Below are 21,458 nucleotides of genomic sequence, written 5' to 3'. Positions count from 1 at the left end.
TTCCCTAATAAAATGTATGCGCATCCAACAAAGTTTGTTAATATCATGCTGTAAACTTTGTGCACGATTGGTACGTATTTACAAACATCAATATACACGTCGAGTAAAAAATTAAACAAATTAAGCGGAAATTACAGAAAGTATTATGACAAATTTTGCAAACGTTCACTTTTTTATATGGAATTGTTTATTGTTATGAGATAGGGTTAATCGGCTGCAAGTATTCATGTATTTGCAATCCTGAATGAATCCAGTTCTCACCGGGTTTAATCGATCAGAACTTGAAATTACGGCAAAACAATTAAGCGAGTGCTGCTACCTGATCATTTACGCTGTGAAGAGTTTTGATAAAAATCAGCTTAAATTGTTCAATAAAGTATGAGGCGCATACTCTGGTATTATGTTGTAAACGAACTGTAAACGACATATGAAGTGTTTGCCGTGCATTAGCTGAGTCTAAATTAGCTGGCGGTAGGCGTTTTTTTCATTTTCACGAGCACGTAAATTTGTGGAAAGTTCGTTCTAAATTTGTAAAAGGGGGAGTAGAAGTGTTGATATATTGAAGCTAACTGAAATACTTGCCCGAAGGGGAATGACAAATGTTGGCTTTGAGCAAATTAAGCAGACATGTATGTATTTGCGAAACGCAACGGCCAAGGAAGAATGAGATTCGTTCTAGTCTCAATAATATTCTTATGATTGATTTGTATTCCGGTAATAGACTCCCTTATTTTCACGGAAATCACTTCTATGGTTCTTCTATCTAACAAAACTCTCACAAAAAAAAAAACTGATCCGAATGTACAAATCCTTTTTTAGCGGTCTGTGAATCTTTCAGAAACGTACGTTTTATTACCGTTCAGGTAAAAATGTCAGAATTTGCTATGATATATAGCTTGTTACCATGACTGCCGAAACGTGAAGTAACTTGAAGGATTGTCCATTCCAGCATCAATTTCCAACTAAACTTGATTGATTACTTGGAAAGGAACATGTAACAAACACAAAACCGGATACCTTCACATAGATAAGATTCCAATTGCTCCCTCTTCCCCTAGTGCGAATTCAATTTTTAAACCATCATAATTAACAAATGAGCGTTCCGAATTGATTTCTTTAACGGATATGGTAATTTGACAGGTGAAATTATTTCGGCGTAAAAGAACATATAGTCATTTTCTAACGCGGGGTGTCTATTGAGAACTTGCACAGCTTCCAACATCTCCTTTTTAAAATTTTATGTAAAACAAAACCATGTTAAAATCGATTCACTGTTGCACACGCTTTTCTCCAAAACGGATGGGAACGGGAACGGGATGTAAATAATTTTTCTTTATCGAATATGGTCATGTGGAGTATCCGAAACTGATATTGGTTTTGACGAAAATTGCACACTTAAAATGAGACAGCAGTGACTTTCGGAAACTGCTCAACCCAAAAATTTGAAAAAATCAACCCCCTGAATGGGCTCGATTAGTACTTTTAAACGTGATCCATTTTTCGACTCTGGGTGACAAATTATGGAGTGAGAGCTCCAAAAAGTGTAACAGGTCCCGTTCCCAGAAACCATCCAACCGAAAAATCTAAAATCGGAATAAACTTAACAATAGCATATTACCACATCTTAAAAAGTTACTCGAAACCCCCCTTAAGTTCATTCTAGAAGAACGCCAGTACAAGTGATAATATAGGACATAACTTTGAAAAGTTTGAAGGAAATCCAATTTTTATTAACAAAATTGCAGAAGGTCAAAGTTTTGTATTTCATGTGATTTGATTGCACTCTAAGATGAGTATGCTGTCATCGGCATATAAAGTAGGCACATATGAGGACGAAATGCATGGGAACACTTTAGTTTTCTTTTTTCAAGCTTTTTTACTTATTTGCTCATCTAAGATGGAAATGTTGTACGCTAGCACCACTGATATTCAATCCACGCTTTTTTGTAGGGAATTAGTCGGAAATTACAATTACAATAATAATAATCGTTGGCGCAACAACAATCCATATTGGATCATGTGGAATGTGTTAGAGCACTTTATTCAAGACCGTAACGGTACACTACAGGATTACACTACCCTGTAGGAGACAATGTGGTCAGCATTGCGCTCGCCCGAGATTATTACCCTGATTTCACTCAGATATTCATCCACAGCTGAGTCGACTGATATCCAACATCAAATCACGATCCAAATTCCACTGCCAACAGTGAGATTTGAACCGCCCCGCCACCTTCCGTACGACAGCCTTGTGCTCTAACCACTCAGCTCTTCGGACACAATCATCATTAGTATGCGGTAATAGACAAGGTTTATTTGTTTAGGATGAGCACAATGTTTATGTCCTTAATATGTACATAATGTTGGAGTACAGCAGTATATGAAGGAATATTGAAAAACGTGCGCATACAAAACTGTGAAATCAGAATGACAAAATCCTGAATTGCCGGCACGGAACGATCGATTTTGAAAGCGTTTTTATTGCAAGAAAAGTAATTGAGCAGAAAATATGCCAAGCGTGAATTCGAATATGGTGTATAACTTTTTGATAGCCGGCGAGAAGTCTGTGTAATGCACCAGCAATTCGAACTTTCGAAGTTGATATACTGTCAAAACATCTACGCGCCATCATTTCCAGTTAGCTGAAATGCACTTAAGCTGCCACCTCTGCATTTCAATGATATCGGCCATGGCTGACAGGCCTTTGTGCCGACCAAATTTTCTGTTTGAAATAGCGTCAGAGCAGCGTATTCCGATGATAAGTAGCACGAAGGTTTGGAGCTTTCGAATGACAGCGATGGTCAACTGTCTTATTCTGATATAGTAGGACAGAAAGTAAACAAATACTGAACAGTCTCAACTTAATTTTGATGCTGAGATAATTGCATTTCTTCGATCGCTATTAATGCGTCGGGCGATATTCAGTTCGGTGCCACCGTCTCGACAGAAACCACGCTTCCTAGATATACAAATTGATCGACGCCTTCAATGCTGTGCCCATTGATGCAGATAGGAAGCGTGCGACGAGCCGTCAGACTGAGAACCTTGGTTTTGTTGATGTTTATATTCAGTCCAACTCTACTGGCCTCTCTTTCCAAATTCAGATTCATATGGCCAAATTGAGAGGGCAAGCAAATGTCACCAGAGCCTTTCAATGTGCTATACCAAACAGTTTTCGCGCGAGTAACCCGCTGGTCATTCTGCGATAGTAGAATAAATAGTATATGACAATGTTCATTTAGCATCCAGTGTATAATCATTGAAATTTTTGAGTTTCGATTGGTTTTGTTAGTTTTTCTCCGGGGTCCACAATTACTTTTCGTTACATTTTTATTTTCGATTTGTCACAATTTCGGCAGATGCCAAACTTTATCTAATACTAGTGCGAAGTGCTAAGTAGTTAGGATCAAATGATCCTACTTAGTTAAAAAAGACTTTGGGTATGATGTCGGTCAGCAGAGCGAGGAGCATTTCCAACAACATCGAGCACGTTTGCTGAATGGTGCGCTCCTGCTTGTTTTAAACCAGACTGTGCGAGTGTCCCAGGACATTCAGGGAAACCGTGAGAAATTGAGGTACAATACCTGCAATTGAGGTACAATATTTGCAGCTGACAATATTATGTGGATTAGAACCATCCTCTGGCAGATCCAAATTTCCTTGATTCCCCGAGCCAGTGTCTTATACTTTCTTCTCTGCGTATTTTCGCTCTATGTTGTTATGATATAATGAGGTGTAGCAACATCAATTATAGGATTGTATTGATAGTAACTAATAGCTGTATTTACAAACTTATATTGTCGAACAAGTTGGAGATGTGTTATTGTCGAGACATCATTGTGTCTCTTGAGGTAGTCGTTCAGGAAAAGCCCCGGACGTGATTGTAATGCATGTACGATGTGGCCCAATATTTGGCCAGGTGAGCTACATCCCCGGCAAATGCCAGGAGAAGCTTGACAATTCTTTATTACATATTTCAGGCAATTTAGGGTTTTAGAGATAGATTTCATTCCCATATTTCTTTCTTTTCCTGGTTAGTGGTTGTCTCTCCATTGGAATTTCATCTTTTAGCATAAGTAAGTTTCTTATCTGCATCTACAATTGTTTCTTGAATCTCCGATATTTCTGCTTTGCTGGAAGTACCTTTCCATTTTCATTATGACCTTGCCATGCATTTTGCTTATATCAATCAGACCTCACCGTCGTCATTAAAGTACAAATTTTCTTTTGAAAGTCCTCGAGGTCATTTTATTTCTAATGGATAATGCCTATGCGATAGACAATGCTGATATAGCGTAAGAATAAATTACCTGTATTTGGTTTCTCCCATTGAGCTCATTTATTTTAATATCCGATTCGAGTTTACCGGTGATTTTGTCTTTCATCTTCGCTTTATGACTGTCGTTATTTTGCAGCATTACTAAATGTTTGTGCTACTCAGTTTACATTTCTTGGGCATTTATCTAGCCAAAAGGTATTTGTAAGTCACTAGGGAATGTTCCAACTAGCTCCAGAAGAGGTTCCAGTTTATTTTTGGTTGCATCATATAGTTTTAAATCATCTACATATAGAAGATGATTTAATTTACACACGTTGCCTACTGTTGGCTTTATTATCTATTATTAGTAGTAGTTACCTCAGTAGACTCATAGCTAAACAAGACCAGGCCAATCTGGTTTTGTGAGAGAGAAATATCCCTTTATGTATTGGCATTTTAACTCCTCCGTGTCTATCTTTTCCGAGGCTTGGGCAGATTATAGTTCTCCGCATCGCTGAATCTATTTGATAAAGAAATAAAACACTCTGATTTTTCCGACAACAGGATATATTTTTCCATTGCAAATGCCCATTTCAATTCAATTCAATTTTTTTATTTTGGAAGGCCCTTTTTAAGGTTTTGTTTTACACACCTTACTAAAATCGGTTTACTTTCTGTCTGTCACATCTATTATTTCAGAAATAGTTATTCCTATTGATACGACATTTGGTAGGAAGATGGGATCGGTGAATCCTTTTGCATGCAGCGATTAAGATAACTCTGTTAGAACACTCCGAATACCCAATATAGAAACTGTAGTTTTTGTGTGGAATATATTCCTTCTGTTCGAAGCACTACCGCTTTTCTTGAATGTTGCTTTATATAAACATTTCCAGGAATATAATCAACAATCTTTAAAAAAAATAAAAACTCACGGTCCCCATACACCCAAAAGGGGAGTTTTAATATTTTTTTCCACGGAATATAGTCACGTGGGGTATCAAATGAAAGGTCTCGATTAGTACTTCTTGAAGCAATGGTTGCAAAGTGGAGGAGTGCGGGGATCCGGAAAGAGTCAGCTACGTCAAGGCTCCTTCTCGACAACTATTCTACCTAAATATCTGAAGAGGAATATGGTTGCATAAATTTCTTGCATTGTAAGACATTGAAAGTCTCTGTCATACTAAATTGAATGGAGTAAGTGCATCCAGACACACATACAAATTATTGGAGTTGAATAATAGCAACAAGTGCCAATCATTTTGGATCGACCGTCGAAAATGCAGCGCAACATCTCACACGTTTTCAAAATGTTGTACTGTTGCATGGATTAAACCGAGTGTCACGAGACAAATTTATGCCGTGGAGGGCAGAATTTGGGTGATGCATTTGAAATTTGTACGTACGTACGTACGTTCAGTAAGGTCTGGATTCTCTGGGCTGCAGGCCACAATGGCGTAGAAGGCAATAAAGAAGCAAATGAGCTATCCAGAAAAGGAACAGCGACGCCGCCGCACCTGCCGGAGCCACTCTGTGGAGTCGGACATACGTTCGTGGTTACTACACTAAAAACGAAGAGAAACTGCTGAGGGAACTGTAGGGATCTCCGGATCATAGTAGGAATACTCACTGATCACTGTATTATTACCTGGAAATACCTGGGAGTATGGAACATAATAAAGTTCCGGTCGGTTATAGGCTTAAATGATAAACATATACTATAATTGGTAAAGAGGCCCAATAGATCTTTTAGAACGCTGATAATATCTTAAAGATGATCTAACAATAGCAACTTACTACTTTAGGTCATCTAGGAATATCAAGGGTGTCAGCTCTTAATACGTAGGCTATATTTAGTAATCATGAAAACTAAAGCGAGCTCAATGAGTCTCCTTGGAAAATGCTTCTCCGTATGCGGATGAGGGTCTGAAGCGATGGTACACTCAGATTTGCGTGCTGACAAGGTTGGATGCCACTCTTCCATAATTATCATCAAAAACTTTATTAGCTTCAGGTCAGTGTGATACAGACGTAGGACAATGATTACCTATGTATACGGAATCGATGCAGCAACAAAGGAGGCTTTTTTTGGCCTCTAGTTGTCTGTCTTACAACTAATGAGTCGATAACAAGTTACTTGTAATCCCTTGATCTAACTCGGCAACCATCCTGTTTTTTAGAAAGAATGGTCTCGAGGTGCGCATTCACTCTTTCTGGCAAGTAAATAATCGGTCTTGTGGCTGCGGGGTCCTGAACCGTGTCCTTTTTACAAACAAGGCAAGTAATCTCCGCAGTGAAGAGTGCAACTTGCTTCGGTCGACCAACAGCATGGTTTATCGTCGACCAATAGCATGGTTTATCAAGCCGACCCCGCTTGTGAACTGAACAGAGCCTGAAGAAAAAGAAGACTGAAGAGAAGATTCGACGAGCTATAAACAACTCGATAAACTCCATGTTCACCATAGAGAGCGACAGGAAGGACGACATTGCGGTAAATTTTCGATTTGAAACGTTCGTTGATACGTCATTTACAAAGAACACCAGTTGCGTTAATGCGTGAAGCAATTTCATAACGCAGTTCTTCATTGGCTGATAGCGTTGACCCGAGGTATTTAAATCGCTCTGTTTTGGCCAGATCACTGCCGCTGACAGTAATTGTGCCTGTTTCATGGGGATCGTTCGTCAAAAATTGAGTTTTGTTTCAATTCAATCTGAGACCCTGTTGCATGAGGCGATCATTCAATTTTTGGGCAAGTTGTTGGAGATCATTTTTGCTATTAGATGATAGGAAAACATAATCTGCATAAAGCAGTGTGTAGGGCGCTGGACGTTGGATACCACGTATCCATAACAAGAACAAAGAGGAGTGGTGAGAGGGCGCTTCTTCGATGAACACTAACAGAGACACGAAGCGGTTTTGATACACCCGCCATACTTCGAATTTTAATTTTCGAATCTTGGTAGAGCAATTGAACCCAGCGAACGAGTTCTTCTGGCATTAAGTGTAGTCGTAAAACATACCAGATGAGTTCGTGTGGCACACGGTCAAACGCGACAGCAATGCTTCTCACGATGTTTTTCCATGAGTAACCGCGCAGCGTGTATTGCGTTAGTAGTTACACAGTTCTTGACAAATCCGGCTAGATTCACGGTTATTTCAACGATTTTGCGAATACGGTTGTTAAAAATGTGTTCAAAAAGTTTCATGGTATGGGAAAGTAATTTGAACATTCTGCTGGACTACCTTTCTTTTTCCATATTGGAACAGTGGTATTTTCTTCCCATTCAGATGGTGTTCGTCCTTCCTGAATAACCCGATTCACTGAGCCACAGTGTTGGGTCCCAGCTCTTTGCTTTCCAGAGCTCAGATTTGATGCCGTCAGGTCCTGTGGATTTCCCCGATTTCATTCGCTCGGCTGACAGCGACTGCTTTCTTTGCTTCCAGGTTGGCATTCTTATAAGTTTGCCAATTGGTCAGTGTTTTATCGTTGAGAAATTTGTGGTAGAGGTGTTTCTTTTCACGGACCTTCATTTCAATATCGTCATTCCAAAGCCAAGTATCTCGGCTGATATACCACTTACCTGGCTGGGTGACCCCAAGGGTCGCAGAGGCCGCTTTGTGGATCATGTCTTTCATTTGGTTTCACGATTCTTCCACATTCGTAATGATTGATAATCGCATAAGTGAGATAATTTCTTCCATCTTCTCACGAAATTGCGCTGTTGTATCGGTGGCTTAATTCACAGGACGGCAATCAACGGCCGATGCTGAGGTGCGATAGTCTCATAAGGAACGGCTGTCTTATGAGAATATAGTCGATTTGCGTTTTACTGTTCCCACTATAAAATGTAGGAAGATGAGACAATTGTTTGATAAACCATGTATCTTCAATAACAGCGCAAAATTATGGCCGGCATTATGGCATGGCAGGCACTTTCAGTGGTAATCCACCGATAATCTACAAAAGCCACCCTAATATCCTTCTGCTTCCGTCACCGGCAAACCCTCTACAATTTATTCCCCATCGGACGGTTAATAAGTGTGCTTCGGTGAGAACTGGCTCTCCGCAGTGCCGCGTGGTGTTACTAATGTCGCCAACTTTACCCCCATTGACTCTTGGTCACCAGGTTCGGCGATGAACTCAAATCGAACATGTTCTTTGAAGACTGTCCGAATTTGTGTAAAACAAAACCCTCCCATATATGCAAAAAGTAAATGTAAATTTATTTTCTTGTAATATATTCGTGTGTATACCAGCTTCTTGAAATTGACGGGAAAACCCACTTTACGTTCATCCAAGGAGTACCTTATACTGCAATGTCTCGTGTAAATGCTATTATTAGTATCAAAGTTATAGTATTAGTAGCAGTTATAGCATCTGAAGTCATAGAAATAAGATAATTAACGAGAGTAATTTACATATGAGTAAAATACTAGTTTTGTGTGAAATAAAACCTTATTAAAATCGATTCAATGACTGTCTGTCATACCCGACTTACTCGGAAACGGCTGAGCCTATCGCCACGAAATTCGGTGAAATCGTGTAGCCTCTGAATCATTTTACGTATAGCAAGTGGCGCCATTTTCTGTTGAGTTTATGGAGGATTCCCCATACATGTGATTTGGCGATAGTTGGATATCAAATGAAAGGACTCGATTATTATTTTCTGAAACTAATCCTAGTTTTGATATTGAGTGTAACATAGGGGAATGAGGGCTCAAATTGTGAGCTCCTGTAAGTGAAACAGGTTTTTCGTTCTTAAAACCTATTCAAATAAGCAATCTAAAAAATTACAATTACAGTAGGTGCATCTCTACGAGGCCTTCAAACAGATCCCGTCCTGATATCTACGCAAATGAAGTTAGTAATGATGGATTACCATTGACTTAAGTTCATCTTAGAAGTAGAAAATAAATATGTCAATATAAGTAATATAATAGGGTATAATTCTGGGAAGTTTGGAGGAAATCCAATAATTATTAACAAAGCTATAAAAGGTCAAACTGGTATTTCTTGTGAATTCATTGCACTTACATTGCACACAGAATATATAAAATGAACACAATACATATGAACGGCAAGGCGACTGAGAAAATTTTAGTTTTCCTCTTTTAGTTTTTTTAGTTATTTGTATATGAGTATCAATTACTCAAGACCTACATATGTATATGTATATGCTAATGAAATTTGCGGGTAGTGTCCAGTTTTCCTATTTCGCGCTCGATATTTCAACCTTTTTTAGAATTTTTGTTTGGCAATAAAAAAGTGTAATATTTTCAATTTTTATATGTATAAGTTATTACTGGAGTCTTGAATTATCATACATTTTTCATTAATGAATTTGATAATCGTCTGCGTTTGTTTGTTTTTTTGCGCTGGTTGGAAGCACATCTCCATTCGTAGTAATCTGAAACCAAACTTTAAACATTTTCTTATTCTGTATTAAAATGGTGGAGCTGTAAAGAAAAATCTCCAAAAATCGTGTCTCTTTCCATTGAAAAGCCAGAATAAACAGAAGAAATGGTTAACAGAAATACGTAATCAAGATGGATGGATTGGACAGAATGTGTAGAATAATGTGTAAAAATTTCATCACAATCGGGTGTAGAGAAATTTAGTTGTGCTTCGCATCAGTTGAAAAGGTGTGGTTTCGATTTCTGGAAACCATCAAATAGGAAGACCCCCTTAATTAAGATTGATGTGTACGTATGTTAGTGCCATCGATATTCAATTTACAAACATCTATGTATGATTTTACGCGCGAAGTAAAGCGGAAATATTTAGATGGATTCCTACATATGCATGCATCAGTATGCGCTAATAGGCAATGTTTTTTTGTTTAGGACGAGCAGAATATTGTTATCTTTAATATATACATAAGTATATTTTGGAGTTTGAAAATATGTGAAGGAACATTTGTATTCTTAGCTTTTTATTAATTGAAAACCGTGCATAGGAAGTCCCTCATATAAGAAGAACAGAAAACCCTTATACCCGGAACGCCTAGCTTCCGGTATTCCGACTTGTTGGTTTCTGTTTAAGGTTAATTTCTGCACACTTGCTAATAATGTTGAACTTCGAGTGTGAAGCGTATGAACTTGATTATCACCGATATAGGACTTTCAAGAGCAAATAATTTTTGTAAATGGATCTTGAAATGCATGCGAGTCGCAGCAAGTAACTTACTAACGTTTTATCCAAAGAAGACGCGAGATTTAGGTTATCTTGACGTAAAAAACAACACAACAACAATATATAAAGGCGACGAGATAGCATATATAAAAATAAAGTTGAGCTAATCTACTGGATTCTACATTTCTTGGACTATGCTTTTCATTACAAACATTTGGTTTAGATAATATTATTATAACAAAATATTTGATATTGCCAAGTACAGAATAATAGTAAAAGTCATAGTAAAAAATAAATGACCATGAAGTTTGGGTGGGCTATTTTATTAGGGTAACTGGGTAGTCTGGAAAAAATTTAAAAAAAAATATTTTCTGTTTTTATGCCAAAATTCTTTGTGGTCTATGAACCAACAAACATCTCAAATTCAAAATTTACTGTATTGTCGTCCGGTTCTTAGTGCGTGCCGACTGTAAAAGATAACGAACGCTGGCTGGTAATACGTAATGGAAACAAAAATGTTCCGTTGGATCACTGATATAATACGCCATCATCACATCCGAGATGAGGACATCTGTGATCGATTTGCCTTTTTCTCCGAAACGGCTAGACATATTTGGAATTTATTGGACATATGCAGACTGCGAAATCCCATACATAAAATGTGTGGAATTTACGGGGTCCCCATATAAATGGAACTACTATTCTCGACTATTACTTTAGGAAACAGGTCTGAGATTTAACATCTGCTGAAAACTTAACTTTCGTTCAAAAGGACAAATTTGAAGTGAGGCAGGACACAATCTTAGTAACTACAGATCCAAAAAATCAAAGAAAAATTATGAAGGTGCCTATATGTGAAATTTCGGCATCAAAATGCATCTCATATTGATTCGTTTTCAAATCAAATTATAATGTATAATATGATACTATATTTTTGAAGTTTACTGGAACACAATCTAGAGCATAATATAGGGGATGATAATGAAAAGTTTTAAATAGAATTGTGTTATTATTAATAAAGTCATAGGAGATCACACCTATTTATTTCGTGTGAATTCACTACACCCTAACTCAGCATATTATGCCATCTTATTTTTTTATGAAATCTAGATCTCAATACATACAAATTTAATAAATAAAATTCATCCACATTTTGAACATTTACTGGAAATCCTGTTTTTGGGCTGGTCAACTACCAGTACTTAACATTGCTTCCGAAGGGTACTTATATATATTACATGTAATTGATTGCGACATATGTGTTCTGGGTAATAATTTCTGTGTATGCTTTGCGATTGCTGAATTTTCGAGTAGTCATCACGTTTAGTTCCCTATATTCTATATCCTTTTCATAATTACAATTTTTATCCCGCTTGGTGGACTGGTAGTGTTCTTATATATTTAACGCCCTTATTGTTCCTACGCACAGCTATAACATTGGTATTCAAAATACTTAACAAAACCTTACCTCCTCCATTTTGTTGACACAGATATGGAAAACGCCATATGTTGCCCAATCCCACTGAATATCCAATTATGCTGAGGAAGAATTGCATTTTGCCAGACCATGCTGCACGATCTGGATCACCTGCGGCGCCATCTCCCGAACCGACTGAGTTTCGCGATGGTGCGGTTAAAACAATTGTTACACCATGTGTTCCGTCTCCACGTGCTCGTGTGTTCAATGGTGCCATTTCATGTCCATTACGAGGACCTGGTGCATCGATAATTTTAGTGGCCGCCATGTTGAAATTTTCTTATAAACGTGCACACAGTGGATTAAATTAATAATACTATATTTATTCAATAATATCACGCGCATATATTATAATTATCTCTTTTTGGATTTTAATTTCATTTAGTTTCACAGTGTCAGTGTTTTTCTAATGAAATTTTATTCGCAGGCACAATTTCTCGCAGTTATTTTTAAGAACCGAAGTATCTCATCTACTTGTGATTTAGAGGTCTTTAAAAAAATGCGAATCCTTCATAGTTACAACTAGTCACACTATGGCCAACAGATTTAGCATTCATTCGCTATATTCCTGAGAGTGTTTATTCCCATTATATAGAAAAGTAAAGAATTCATAGAAGCGAAAATAAGAAAAATACCATTCAGATGATACTCTAGTCCATAACAGAGCTAACTTAATTATGTTTCCAAATAAAAGGTAGAGTGTTGATACAATTTTGTAAGGACAATTACTTGGCGGCACAAATCAAATATGCCACAATATATTAATACTTTTCCCCGGATGATATAACTTTGATTAGATTTTAGTAGGATTTGAAATATGGCGTGCTCAACTCAATGGAAGTTTCATCGATTGTATCCTTGAATGTTTACTCCTACCTTTCTCCAAATGATTGAATATTAATCAATAGCAAGCAGGAATCGAATTTTCCCAACAAGGATGGAAAGTTCCAGGGAATTGGCTTTTACTTTGCCGAATATAGTGTGATGCTCCACAACATTGTTCCATTTCGGGGATCTGTAATTCGATTTTACTTCGAGTCGGCAAGGTCAACCTTTGGCAGATGGCCGAGGAACAACGACTTGAGTAAAAGCGAATTATTTTGTCTTGGAAGACTCATTGGTCCATGGGCGAAGTGAAGATTATGCAACGTTTTTCCATTATTTCATATCGACGAGCTAACCCTTCCATTAAAAGTATTTTCATAATTTATGCTGTCAAGCGGGTGGCTGCTCCCTTTACGACGCAATATTCTTTCCTAAGCTTCTATGTAATATTTTATTGATTAAAATCATATGCTTAAATCACAACCAGCCAAATATCCTTGTTCGAGATATTTGTTTGAAACTAAGTCGATGTTATATAACCCCCGAACAAAATACACATTCCATTTCTCGGCGAAAGTTTCAGGAGCGCAATAGGAAGGATTTTATGTAACAGAATGGAGACGTTTAGTTGATGGGCTTTGAGAATTACACACACTTTACTGACGGATATGAAACTCTTGAAATGCGCGACACTTTCGTGGAGTTTTAAGAACGCCAACCATAGGGATATTTTATACTCAATTTTATTAAGAGTACTTTAGAAATAGGAGGCTACTACGCAGTGCCTTGGTCGTGACTTCGGTGACCGACATCGTTTGGGATGGAAATATGTTTGATCGATCGTCGGCAATGCATATTATACATACATATAACTGCTCCATTTCGTGAAGGTTAGCCCTAATCAAGAGACAAGATGACTGAATTGTCTTTTTTACATTGGATAATAGCATATCTGTTTCCGGCTTTGGTAGGAGAGACAATATTTTTAATAGATGGGGAGGGCAAGGTGCTTTTAGAGTCAAGTGGCTCACACAATTTGTAAATCAGCGAATAGAGTCTTTCTAGCAATTACATCCTTGGTCAGTGCAATCATATTTGCTTTGTTCATTATTACCTGAAGTGATAAACAAATCTACTGAAGGATGTCTTCTACTTTCAGAGTACTCTGAAAATTAGGTTTTAATTTCTAATCTTTACCGATTAATATAAGCAAATATCTTAGATATGACATGAGTAGAGAAAAACTGGAAAGAGTTTGCTAATTTTAATAAATACAACGCCAATCAAAAAAACTACACTGACGCAGCAATTCGTATTACACCTAGTAGAAATCTAATTCCAAAATTGTGGTTTTAAGTATTTCGTAGGCAACAAAAACCTTGTTAAATCGTTCTATCAGATATCACGGTTTGCTTCCATAAATTGGCGATACATACCAATACAATATTCCCGCATCTTGACGATTGCTCATCGATGGTAGCAGGTAAACAAACAGCAATGCGAATATAGAATCAAAATTGCAGATGGAAAGTTCGACTGAGAAAAGCCAAATGTGCAACAGGAAGTCGATCAACTCAGAACTTATTAAAAATCATTCTATGACTACCAAGTCTTATAATGATCCACCACCCCAAAACATCATTAAACTAGCACAGAACATTGTTCACTGTTTTTGGGAATATGATCCCAGCTGGAATTTGTTCCTAGAAACTGACCTAACTTTAACTAGATTTACTTAGTCATCATTGGGTCTGTCTGGAAAAGTCTAGATAGGCCCTAGCTGGCTTTTAATGTTTTGGTTATACTGGATACAGAGTAATGGGTTAAGATGTGTCAGGTCAGCGCTTATGTAGGGCCAACCTATATTTTTTTGTATCATGATAAGCATAATTCCGGACGTGATCTCCAAATCGTTGCACACTTCAAAGGATTTAGGAATTTTCAACCGTTTTATTACAGAAAAAGAAGCCTTCTCAAATCCTCGACGTCTGCGAGTTGCGAATTGCAATTCTGATTAATAATCACCTATCGTTGCATTTGAACAGTAGTTTCCGAAAATGGGCACTTGAAATAAGTGGACCACTTCCTTTCGGCCACTTAACCTCGCTGTACCTAAACTTTGCCTGAGGGCTTCTCTTTCAAAACACTAGACACTACTTGAGCGGTCTACTGACTCATTGTCATTTTGAACAACCTAATTATTTTGAACCGGAACACCCAATTCGGGCAGTATTTTATACAGTACAAATTGGTCTATACTGTCGTACGCCGGATTGAAGTCCACTAATATTTTGTGTTCATCAACGCTATACCCTCACTACTTTTCAAGTATTTGCTTCACCCAGAAAATGTAGTGAAACCTTGACTTTCGCGCAGAAAGTTCGGTGGTAATCACCAATTAAATTTCATGTGAAAGGCTACGAAATTCATTTATACTTTTCACATCAGAGTCTACCGTCTTTTTTAAAAATAGGACATATGTGCATATTAGACTTTTGATTCGTCCCTTCAGCTTTTTTGCAAGATTCTTGAAGCTTCGATGTCACAGCTGCAGTTCCTTGCTAATTATGCAGTCCATAACCAGGGTTTTTAGACCGAAATATTTTTACGAGATGCTTGATGTGTGTCCTCAGTGTGGGTGATGAAGTGGTGTAAACGGCACCACTACGGTATCTGCTATTTCGGATTGGCTGATTTGTACCATCGTATTTAAAGTGTTGGAGCCACGTGACTTTAATCTTTTTCACGTCTCCTGTCAGATGACTTTGTTGCGTTTTTACTGACTTACTTAAGATTATTTTTTAATCTGCAGAAATCGTCATTTATATGAATCTTTTCGATTTTCTTTTTTGCCAAGAGTTTCTAAATTCTATGTACCTTTCCTCTTTTATGCATTGTTTCTGGTACTATCTGCATGTAGAGTTTTTCTTTTTCAATGCTTAGAAGCCGGAGTTCTTGTCCAATAGTTTTTTCCGCGGTTCGTGATGATCCTGATTTAGTGTTGGATGATATGTTTTTGCTTCGATATATCTGGAGGCAGTTTCTTCATCCTCGGACTTTGCGACATGAAACTTGACATTTCTATTGTTTGCTATTTGGCGTCGAAATTTCACTCGAACCAAAGATATATATATATATTTAATTATTGCGTCGGCGGAGATTTTAAAACGCGGCTGGAATAGCTATCCATAGATGCATCCAAAGCATATGATATGAGGAGAAAAATTCCAAAAACTGGACAAATGTGTCATCTGCTTCATCTGTGAAGACGGTAGAAAGCAACAACTTATGATACCTAAAGGAATATTTTACTGCTTTGTTCGTACTACTACTACTATAAGGTCTTAGGACACCTTGAGCGAAAGCTTCTATCGGAGAGGCTCAAGCGTGGACTGAAATCCAGAACAAATCAAATATTTGTGAAGTGCCGATGATATAAAACATTTAGTCTTAAACATCATTGTATAAATACACGACGTTTATTACCGAATTTAAAATTAAAAATATATTAGGTTGTTGCACATGAAATGGCCGATTTGGTACTAAAATTTGAAACGACAGTAGGGCTTACAAAAATTTATTTAATTGATCAAAATAGGTGCCAGTCAATTCACTTCTCCCAGCGAGATACAAGAGCATGTATGCCAGTTTTGTAGAAGTCCAATTTTCGGATGTTGATAAACTCGTCGAAGCCAATTTTGATGGCCTCTTCATTCCTAAATTGTTTTTCCGTCAAAAAATTATTCAAATATTTAAAAAAGTGGTAGCCGCTTGGCGAAAGGTCCGCTGAATATGGTGGCTGAGGCAGAGTCTCATACTGCAATTCGTTCAACTTTTGAACCGTTGTTCTGGATACGTGAAGTCGTGCATTGTCGTGAAGGAGTATCACATCATGTCTGTTGACCAATCTCGGCCGTTGAATACTCAATTCTTAGTGCATTTTCTCGAGTTGGGCACAGTATTTCTGTGCATTTATCGTTTCTCCAAGTGCCAAAAAAGAGTAGTGGATAACTACAGCTGTAGACCACCAAAAAGTCTCCATTACCTTCTTCGGATGGAGGCTCTGTTTCGGCATATACTTCGGTGGCTCATCAGCATCTAGCCATTGTGCTGATCGGCGACTATTGTCGTATAACATCCACTTTTATCACATGTCACTGCTCTGTGTAAAAAGGAATCGCTTCTGTTGCGGAAGAGTAAAGAGCTGCAAATTTACATTCGAAGCGCCACGTTTTGCTCGTTAAGGGCTTGCGGAACCCATTTGTCGAGCTTTTTCACTGTTCCAAGTTTTCGCAATTGCCGGGAAACTATCGAATAGTGTACGCCCAGTTTCTCTGCAATGTTCGCCTAGCACACGCAGTTCGTCGTTATCAATCGATGGTCCTGGATGTCCTTGTGGCTCAATTTGAAGGTCTACATCGCCTGACCCGAATTTTTCGAACCACCACCGTGTGGTTCGTGCATTTACCGTATCAGGTCCAAATGCGCTGTTAATGTTCTTGGTCGCCTCCGATGCTCTATGACCGAGTTTGAACTCATACAGAAAAAGTATACGTTCTTGGCTCTTTAATATCCTTTTTTCCTTTTTATTCACTGTTATCACAACGATGATCAAAACTGAAATGACTCCTTGATTAATTGTAGGATTATTTATACTTCATTATCTGACACCGCCAACTGGTGGTGGTTTGATACAGAAAAATCGCAACTAACTTCACTTAATTGCCAAATCGGTCATTTCATATGCAACAACCTAATAGAAAATATAATACTATCGAGCCCCGCTCACTAGGTTTAGCCTCGAGGAATTTTTTTATGTTTCAGAGTGTAAAATTACGGGTTTGGACATTTTATTTCATATTTTTTTGTTGGACAGAACGATTCAGTAACACCCAAAGAACCATAAGATCCGGCTCGCCATATATTTGAAGAAGTTTATATTCTCGAACTTTATGGTGGGGATATATATTATTCAATTTCAACTTGAGATAATTGCATATTCAAATAAACTTCAGATAGTATCGCCATTAAAAGGCATAACGATGCTTGGCTAGACATATTGTCGGCACCTTCTATTCCATTTCAAAATGCTGACAAGAAACATCGCAAATCTGTTTGCTATGTTATTTTTTTAGGGAAAGTGTTAGGGCATTCAAGTTTAGATAAACAAAGAAAAGATGCAGTCGCCAACCGTTTACTATTTTTTTCTTGGTGACATGCATTTCATTTCTTACCATCTACTTTGCTGGTAAATGCAAGAGGTACGATCCTCTTTAAGTCCACCCAACTACTGGCCTATGCTGACGATATCGACATCATGGGAAGAACAACCCGAAACGTACAAACTGCCCTCATCCAGATCGAGCAAGCGTAAATTAGGGCGAGCGTTAGGGTCAAAAATCACAACCGATAACAGCTACGACCATGAAATCTACACACGGTTGTTGTCAGCCAACAGAGCCTATTTCAGCTTACAAAAACTGTTCCGCTCGAAACGTCTCACCATAGGGTCAAAGCTCTTACTGTACAAGACTATGATCTTGCCAGTCCTCATGTATTCCTCGGAGACTTGGGTTCTAGCAAGAAGAATTGCGAACTCTTGACCGCGTTCGAGAGAAGAATCTTCCGAAGAATTTTTGGCACCCTACATGAGGATGGACGATTCCGTAGTCTACAGAACGACGAAATCTATGAACGATACCAAAACCGTCAGTTTGTGGATAAAATCCGGCTCAATAGATTTCGGTGGGCATTTAATCCGTATGGATGAGGATGATCCAGCCCGGAAAGTCTATAAAACAATATCTATGGTAGAAAAAGAAGACGAGGCAGACCCTGCCTGAGATGGAGCGATGGCGTAGGTCAGAACGCCAGACAGAATTGGTGGACTTCGGCGCAAAACCGGTATTCAGGCCTAGACCGGATACCGGTTGTTGCGCCGTTGATGGTGATGATGATCTACTTTGCTTATATAGGTTGTTGTTTAGGATCTGTCGTGTTTTTGCGATGATAAAAGGGAGCGTCTTTCCACCTATTGGCACTTTCGGTCACACTGCTCCCAGGGCAGAGGTGAGGCAGCGTCTGATGAATTGCCTCTGCCCTGGACGAAACCGTCAGTCAAATTTTTGATTCTTTTCGATTTGCCTATATAGTTTTAAAATACTCAGAGAAAATACAGAACAATATTTAAATACTTATTTTAAGTTCTCAAATAAGGCAAAAGCCATTACCTATTGAACATTTGCTGATTGTAATATTGAGGTCTCAAAGGAAAGTTGAGAAAGAAATATTTATCCTTGTGTCAGTAAGTAAGATTCTGTTTTAGAAAATGTATCTCTCCAAAAATCGTCCGTAATAAATGTGAAGAAGTAAATTTGATTCAATGCTGTGTAGAGTATCAAATGTGCGGCAGAAGGGTCAAGGTCGTATTACTCAGTTGCAAATCGATTTTGCGTCTAGTGTAAACAAGGGACCACCATTTCAGTGCAACATGGCGATGTCGCAAATGGATCGGCCAATAACTAAATAACTCTGGCTATATGGACGATTCAGTGAAACAAAAGGGGGCTCTGCGATTTCGTTCAACGTAGAACAACTTCCAGTAATACATGGAGCACTCGATGCTGGAAAGGTATTTCATAAAAACTCTATCATTTCAGCGACCAAGAGTTCAGATGGTTAACCGTCCCTTTCAATGGCTGCTATTTCCATGTAGAAGTATATGACGGTAATTGAACATAGTTCATGTTCATTTTGTTCTTCCAGAATGAGGTTGAGCGGTAAAGGAATTCCGCTGTAGTAAACAAATTTCTGCCACTTCGATTTTCAATCAGAATTCCATTTCACAACGGACGTTCATTCGACTGTGCATGTAACTAATAGCTATTCAGCAGGCGACGACGACGTCAAGTTCCTATTGTAATCATGTTTTACGAAGCACTTTTCAATCATTAGTTGAATTGCAGTTAATTGTTACAATTCATTTTGCGGAGTATTGTCCATTGTTACATACATGCTTATCGAATTCGAATGCGTATCGCTGGGAGCCTTAGAACCAATTCAAGTCCGCAATTTTAAAAAAATTTCACTTATTGGGGCAAACCGGATGGAAATCCTTTGTGGTTAAAGTCCTTATGACTTTAATAGCCGAACAGCTCATATTCCATTCCATGTGCTCGCTGAACTAATACATGCGCCGCAGTAAACCTCTACATCCTTGCCGACACACTATCGGACGTGTAACGAACTAGGTACATACATACATGCAGGGATAACCGGGAACAAACCACCCTAGGGGTGGAAGTTCGGGATAGAAACTCAACTTGAAGATGAAGTGGGGTGGGCAGTCAGGGGTCAATTCAGCGGAAAATTCCCAAAAATGTTCAAGGCTTGTTTGAGGTAGCTCTATAAATGTAAACCAGAAATATATCCTTTAAAATCTAGCAATAACTCCGGAAGGGGATTCATTTCTCGAACAACACAATGTAGCTTTCTATTTCGTAATGCTAATTCTGTTGGCCAATGTTTTCCGCCGTTTATAAGCTTTTCCTTGGCAGACTCGTCTTCTTAATGATTATATCGATTTTAAGAAGATTCACCTTCTATTTCCGGTAAAAACGAAAGGAATGTACGCGAAAAAAAACTAAATTCAATTCCGCAAGGATGCCGAGAGGAAAAACCGAGAATCCGCACAATTCCACAAATATTTTGAGTTGGTACAAAATTTCCGGTTTTTGTGAAAGTTTAAACTGGAATTCCGTCGTGCTTCCCGTAACCGTTTCACATACGATAAGGACTTACTTCAACAGAAAAGTTTTATCTGTAAAATTACAAATTTTCTCTGTTCTTGAATTATTCACTCGCAGAGGTCACATAACGACAAAATTCTCTTCTTAATTTGAACCGACTGGGAAAGCTTCACGCGTTGAACTGATTCTGACTGGCGCTCGGCTCTCGGAAAATAACTTGGCGAGGTTCAAAGATTTCCATTTCGATTTTCCCGACCGTGAAAAGCTCAGACGTGCAGTTGAGTTAGGTGGGTTTTTTGGGGCGGTAATTGTGGCTGGAAGGTGGCAGTTAACAAACGCATGGTAGATGTACTTCTTGTGCGGTGAGTGACTAAGAGCAGAAGGTGTTACCGAATTTTTTCGCGTGGCTTTAATACCGAAAACAACCCCTATTTCGCCCTATGACGTCGACACGTGGTTTCTACCCGGTCGAATGAATTTCTAAGTTCCAACTTCGTTTACAATGCGGAGTTTAGATAAATCCTTAATGTTTGAAATGATAAAGATTCAGGGCTATTTTTATCTGTGGGTTATTTAATACAATAATCAATGAAGCAAATTATTTAGAAGAAAACATTTATCAAATCCGTTGAGGAATGAACAAAATAAATATTAGAATGGAAATCCAACCTCTTGTTTGTAGGTCGTTTTTTTTCTTATGTCCAGAAGGGTTTCGCAGTGGTGCCGGGGTGCAAACACTTACTAGACGAAGTAGAGCATTAAACTAACGAAGGATCTTGTGGAAATTAAAACAGTGATTTTGAAAAACCCTTTATACTTCTATATAATTAATGGATGGAAGTAGTGCATCCATTAATTAAGCTAAAGGGGACGGAGGGAATTCCAAAGTATATAAGTTATCATTTGTTACAATATTAAGTGCACTTTTCACACTTGCATTGTTTTGCTTAGTAATCAGATGGAATATAATTTCGAGATTCATCCTTCAAAATTTCTAGTAGAAACTCGCCGTAGCT

General features: G+C 38.1%; 1 protein-coding gene across 14 annotated transcripts in view; it reads right to left on the bottom strand.

Annotated features, from left to right (window-relative positions):
• LOC119655953 (sodium- and chloride-dependent transporter XTRP3) overlaps positions 1 to 20,639 on the bottom strand; it is a 73,497-nt gene extending 52,858 nt beyond the window's left edge. For 4 of the 14 annotated variants that reach the window (XM_038062157.1, XM_038062168.1, XM_038062169.1 and 1 more), the window contains exons 1-2: positions 20,293 to 20,639; positions 11,861 to 12,437 (exon numbers count right to left, since the gene is read on the bottom strand). In XM_038062157.1, the coding sequence (XP_037918085.1) occupies positions 11,861 to 12,137 (277 nt within the window). In that variant the 5' untranslated portion in view covers positions 12,138 to 12,437; positions 20,293 to 20,639. The remainder of the gene's footprint in view (positions 1 to 11,860; positions 12,438 to 20,292) is intronic. The other 10 variants (XM_038062159.1, XM_038062158.1, XM_038062161.1 and 7 more) reach the window with 10 other exon arrangements.
• Between the last annotated feature and the right edge of the window lie 819 nt (positions 20,640 to 21,458).

The sequence above is a fragment of the Hermetia illucens genome, chromosome 4, assembly GCF_905115235.1.
Source record: "Hermetia illucens chromosome 4, iHerIll2.2.curated.20191125, whole genome shotgun sequence".
Lineage (NCBI taxonomy): Eukaryota > Metazoa > Arthropoda > Insecta > Diptera > Stratiomyidae > Hermetia > Hermetia illucens.
The sequence above is the reverse complement of the archived record's forward strand: the minus strand, read 5'-3'. Positions and strand labels throughout refer to the sequence as shown.